General features: G+C 38.1%; 1 protein-coding gene across 3 annotated transcripts in view; it reads right to left on the bottom strand.

Annotated features, from left to right (window-relative positions):
• The window catches only part of LOC109544790 (ryanodine receptor), a 60733-nt gene that overhangs the window by 33952 nt on the left and 20751 nt on the right, over positions 1-6030 (bottom strand). For all 3 annotated transcript variants that reach the window (XM_048669365.1, XM_048669364.1, XM_048669366.1), the window contains exons 14-23: positions 5168-5309; positions 4897-5107; positions 4631-4839; positions 4340-4580; positions 3707-3912; positions 3180-3336; positions 2778-2877; positions 1199-1397; positions 338-562; positions 141-283 (exon numbers count right to left, since the gene is read on the bottom strand). In XM_048669365.1, the coding sequence (XP_048525322.1) occupies positions 141-283; positions 338-562; positions 1199-1397; positions 2778-2877; positions 3180-3336; positions 3707-3912; positions 4340-4580; positions 4631-4839; positions 4897-5107; positions 5168-5309 (1833 nt within the window). The remainder of the gene's footprint in view (positions 1-140; positions 284-337; positions 563-1198; positions 1398-2777; positions 2878-3179; positions 3337-3706; positions 3913-4339; positions 4581-4630; positions 4840-4896; positions 5108-5167; positions 5310-6030) is intronic.

The following is a 6030-nucleotide window of genomic DNA, read 5'->3' as shown; positions in this document are numbered from 1 at the left end:
AGAACAGTGTAAGCGTTCAAGCAAACCACTTCTGAAGATGCAAGCCACTCGTGCTTGCGAAACGTCAAGAAGAAATTCTACCGAACGACGGCCTATAAACGCAAAAAACGCATTAGTTTAAAGGATTAAGTTGTTAATACCTTTGATATCAGTCATGGAAAATCCACTTCTCATGATATTTTCAATGTGTGCGGGATTTGCGGTCACTGATTGATCGGCTTCCACTTTCAGCCTATGTTGCCTGATTTTGATTTCATTCCAGCGGCGCATTTTCTCCTCCTCCCTGCAGCAGCTGAGGTTTACAACTGCTCGATAAATTTCCCAAACGTGGACTTACGTTATAAACTCCTGATGGCAAATCACTGGAAGACTAAGTCGTAGAAACTCCCAGTTCGCTTTTTCCATCGTTTCAAAGGTGTTATGGCTGATTTTCAGACACGGGGGACTATCTGATCCGGCTAGGATTCTGATTACGTCGATTTTCGTATCAGGCATATCGTCGGTGTTTTCGAAAATCGGCTGGTCTTTTGTATACCAGTATGTTACTGCTCGGTTCATGTTGCTGGATAAGAAGGAATAATCCATGTAATGTCCAGATTTTGTCCAATTTCAGAATATTTTTACACTCCAAAATAGATAGTCGACCAAAATAGTACTATTTAAATTGGATATTAATAAACTTGCATTGAACCAGCATCGACAGCAGGAGCAAGGCGTCATCCAAAAATAAGCGAGCTAGAAGGACTTGGACCTTTTAGAAGGAGCGTTTGGTTTTGAAGATGTGGATGGAACTCACATCTAACAATCACCAACGCCATAACGATCCATCACAGACAAAAACTGTTGAGAATCGGCATTTCTATTTTCTTAGAGTTGGAAGAATGCTAAAGGAACAACCACAGAATCGCCTTCAAAGCGACAAAAACTATGAAATAGCGGCTTAGATCAGCATCTGGAGTCTACAGGATTGCATGCAGTTGCAAGACTAGAGAAGCTGCAGATTGGGACAGAAAAAAGTCTGCTGTTGCAAAGAACACACTTATGGGATTCTTCCTAATTCTCCTCAAATAAGCAGATGGTTTCAAGAGCTACCAGGGAAGCCATTAAAAATCTGCTCAGATCTGCTTCTTGTGTGTAGAAGCTTAAGTAAATGTCTGCATTTTTTTGTATTTCGCCACTATAGTCAATAAATACTTACACGCAAAATGGTTCATATCCTTCCTGCAATCCGCAGGTGGTGAAATATTTCAACTGGTTTACATCTTGCCCAAAGCAGAGCCGCGCCTTTTGACCCACTCCCAGAGTGAATGCCGGCACAAAGTTATCGCCCTGTACATCCGCAAATGTGGTCTCGCCACCGAGGGCGTCCATCAACAATTCGCCGTTAAGGGAAAAACCTTTAAAATAGCAAATAAATCTGGCCCCTCATTTTTTGCAAAAGCGGTTAGTGCATGCCGATGTGTGTTAAAAATCAATCAAACCGCAAAAAAATACATAGAACATAATTTGATAAGCTTCTGAAGACATTGATTATTTTCTGGAAACGGTAGCACACGTTAAGGAAGAAAGGAATTACTGCGGTTAATTGTTTGACTTAGTCAGAAATATTCGAAAAGCAAAGCCGAGAATAAGGGGTGATGGAGGAAAGGAAGTAGAAGATCAAATGCTTCCAATGGCAAAAACCATTTTTGCATTAAAAAAAAGTACCGTAAATTTTATGCAAATATACAGTAGGGTCAAAAGTACAGTTGTTGGTGCCCTGACAGTTATGGGATCCCGAGAATAAATGCGCCCTTAATAATAAATGAAGAGAAACGAAATGTTGTTTTAATCAGTGAACATCAGTAATTCACACATTAATACGGCACAAACTACTGAAATTAAGCGTCAAATTTTGCAGTTTCTACGCATTTTTGATTGACTCAATTACTATGTAACGCATTCCCACTATTTAAAGCACTCTGTGCCAATAACTCAATAGAAAGTTAGTTTATTTCTTGATATAAAGACAAACTTTATTTTTATTATTTGTTTCCTTTTTAATTTATTTTCGTTTTTATGTGAATCTTAGGATTATTTCCTGATTAAAAATTGTAAAAATGGATCCGCAATCACGATTTTGGATAAATATGTTGCCAGCATGTAAATTTCAATAAAAGGGCAGCATTAAAAAAATAATTTCGCACTGAGTTAACTAAACTGAAATTAAGTGAAATGAACTCAAATTTTCACAAATACCGAAATGCATGCAATTTTTTTCACTAAAAGGCTCCAATAAATATAATCAGCTAAATAATAAAAATAATAAAACGTGACCCTTTCGAAGTTTGCGTCTGTTTTTTGTTGCGAAGCGAGATTCGAAAGAAAGTCCAGAAACAGAAAAAACTGTATCGGAAATTGTTTAGTCGAGAAAAACGAGATACTTGGAAACAAATATGTTGAGCATATTTTTTCAATAACATCGACAAAAAGATTTCTTTTTAAATAATTGCCTTTTTGCTTCTATAGTGCAGGAGTTAGGGTCTTAAATGAACTTTTCCAGATCGTAATTCATACAAGGTTAAACTGAGAGGCTCGACTTTACTTAAGGAATATATTATTACATAAAAATTAAGCGCAGTTGCTTTTTTGGGTATATTGGAGCACGCTCAAGATCCAAAAAGCTAAGCAAACGTAATGCAAACATTGAAGCCAATAGTACTAAAGCGGCTAGATTTTGGTAGGATTCGAATAAGCAGAGGCAAAAGCGGCATGAAAGCATGTGGCGCTGCCCTTACTTATAGTGTGATCAATCAGATCGAGAAAAACTCCAACTACATCTCCCAATTGCCACTGCTTTCCAAACGATTCAGCCGAATTACTATACACTTTTTCCTCCTGTGCAAATATAAAAATATAAAGTTTAGCAAGTTGATTGACTCAAAACAGCCCATTAAATGGCAATTAGACCAAACGAACATACGACATGAGATTAAGGAACACTAGAACAGACTCAATGATGGGATGAGACGCAGTAAAGCTTACTTATGAGCGAGTCTGTAAGGTCCAAAATGCAACCGATTACATCGCCAACTTGCCAGCGTTGTAATCCAAGCGACTCGCAATTACCCCCATGATATTTTCTCAGCTGAATCAGTATTTTATGATGTTTATGGAAAACAAGGAAAACTGGTACTTACGTTGTAACCGTCGAAAGCCCAGGTGTTTTCATCGGAACCCAGCATTGAACCTGGAGCGCAATCTGCCTTCGCCCATCCAACACGCATCGGGCCAGCAGTCAATATTTCGAATTCAAAATACCATTTTCCTGAACCAACTGCATAGTTCTTTTCAGCTCTTAAATAGAAAATGATTGTTAAAATTGGGGTTTTCTCTGGACTAAGCAAGAATTTAACTGTAAAGAAAATCTGTTTTTTGTAAAGATTCTCCTAAGATCCTAGAACTGCTTGCAAAATTTGACAAATCTGGGTCTGTTTGCAATACAAAAARCTTTGCTTGCTGGGAAGTATGGGATGAGGTKGATTCCTGCGAAATCCCACTGTGTTCACCGTTCTTACCGAAAAAAACCATTATTTCTTGAGCACTGGCCGATAGACAAATTTAAATATCACACACCTCAGAAATYTTTTTASAGTCGAAAAAACTGTTCASWCTGATGTCTCAAGACTTTTCAATTTTYGCAGTTTCAGCAACTACTGCAGCTTACCGGTAAGTTCGAAACGCTTGCTGTCTGAGTCTGCTAGCTTCGGCCAAAAGAGTTTCTTGTTGTTCACCAGTGGGCGGATCAATCACATATCCATACACTAGCAGAGTCCTAACGGTCTCAGAAGCTGTGTCTCGATTGGCTTTTTTAATTGCATCGTCAACTTTGTTGTATGGCACCAAATGGGGGCTACGCAACATATCAGGATCCTGAAATAACGCTCAATAGGTGAGATGATATTTAAAGTTTCTAAAGTTACAACAATGCACATTTTTTGCATTGAAAATGCCTAATTGTGAATGAGAACTGGCCCGTTCAAAAAAATGTCCATCTTGCTCCAAACTTATATATCAACTAGAGGAGAAAACTATCTTCGATCTGCCGATGAGTCTCTAACTCTTCATTTGATGTTCGTTCCCGAGCAACGTTTTTTTCTTTGACTTGGAGGCATTTTCAGTAAGAACTTTATCGCATAGCATTCAAACTAGAAAATATCTTTTGTTCTTCAAATATTCTTTGATACTCTGGCTTAGTTTGTTCCTTGTTTTTTGCTCCTTTTTAATAGCTTTCTAATCTAATTTTCTTCTATACATGATACAAAAGTTGCGTCTTGAAAAAATCCAGGTCCAGACTCACCTCATTTAATCCATAGGTCCAGGCTTGCTGAATACGTTCTTTCGCCCAAAGATTGTGCGTATTTTCGGCCAATTGATCAACCAATTCCTCCAATTTTGCAGTAAGAGTTATGGCGCTTAGATCTAAAGGAGCGGGTTTATAACCATTCCCCTGCATAAATGGTTCATTTGGCAACCGGACAGTCTTAATTCTGGACGGCGGCTTGTCCATTGTTATGTAATAGCCCAATGCAATTACGGTCCTGATAAATAAATTAATTAAGAAACGACTACATGGCAATTTGTCACGTACTTTAAGGTCTGAACAGCCAGTTGCGAATCGTATCGTTTTTCGGCGGTTGGCAGCTTATCAAATGGCACCAAACAGGGATGAACATGTCGTAAATCGTCCCTGTATTCGCCCCAAGCCCAGCCGGCCTCGATTTTATTCATGGCCCACATTTCATGTATATTTTCCGCTAACTTGTCCTTGATTGATTCAATATAACTGGGCAAACCAACCTGTTGAATAAGTAAAATATTGCGGTCTAATTCAAAAATTACCACACTTGTACCAACCATGGAAGTATCCACAGGATTGGGCACAAAAGCGGTATCATCTTCTATTAAAAGCGGGCCTGCGATCACGTTCTTGTTCATGTTTCCGAAGTAGAAGCAAGAATCGAGGTTGAGAATCTGTTGCGGAAGCAGGCTTTCCACTAAAGGAGAGAACTCTTCTGGAGGACAGAACTTCAGCTTGCCGTGATCGCCGCCGAGCAAAAAGCGACAACTAAAATGCATTCAACAGTTTTTTACATATTTTCTTGCATTTTCCGTGATGATTACTCACCTCAGCTTAGAAGAGCAACTGATTACGGGAAAGAACATTCCATCCAAGTTAAAGTTTCTGAAACTGCCTCTAATTGGGTTGCCGTTGAATGTGAAATATATTTGAGGAATAGTTAAGTCTAAGGCACAACCAATTACATCATCTGCAAATAAAATATGTGACTTTTTAACCAAGTTAGGTACTAGAAAATTGGAAAACGCCATAGGGAAAAACGCGACGAAGAAATTTGTTTTTAACCAACCAAGAACTAAGAAGAATATAAGCTGTTTGATAATTCGACTCAAACATGCTTTTTCCGAAGATTCTCAAGCTTCATTTGAGCCACAGAATTCGTTTTGGAATCGTTAGTCAGAACTACTTGAGTGAAGAAATTCGAGTAGTTTTGACCCAGAAGGCAAAATTTGAATATCATACAGCTGCTTGGTTTAGTACATTTGAATCAATGATTTAAATACTTGCTCATAAATAAATGCAATGCGTACTTTAAATTTTTACAACATCGATTTTTAATGCTTTCAAAAAATTTCGGATTTTATTTAGCAGCTGAATATAAAAAAGAAGTCTTTCGGGTCAATAAAGTTAATAAACTTCACAATAATCAGATGCATCAGCCGTTTGAATGTCCAGGTAATTGTTTTTCAAAAAGCTAAAGCAAATTCTGAACGTGACCCCCCATTCAATTCTCTATCCAACGATGCCAAAACCAATTCTGTGGGTCGAAAGGTTCTTGAGAAACTTCGAAAAAAGCAGCGTCATGTTCAAGTGGATTTTGAAACTCAAAAAAAACCACGCAAATCTAAAACTTCTTGAATTCAAGCATTTTTTGAGAAAACTGCCAACATTTCCTTATCGATGGTTCACTT

The sequence above is a fragment of the Dendroctonus ponderosae genome, unplaced genomic scaffold (assembly GCF_020466585.1).
Source record: "Dendroctonus ponderosae isolate FM_Combo_2020 unplaced genomic scaffold, Dpon_F_20191213v2 Dpon_F_20191213_8, whole genome shotgun sequence".
NCBI classification, from domain to species: Eukaryota; Metazoa; Arthropoda; class Insecta; order Coleoptera; family Curculionidae; genus Dendroctonus; species Dendroctonus ponderosae.
The sequence above is the reverse complement of the archived record's forward strand: the minus strand, read 5'-3'. Positions and strand labels throughout refer to the sequence as shown.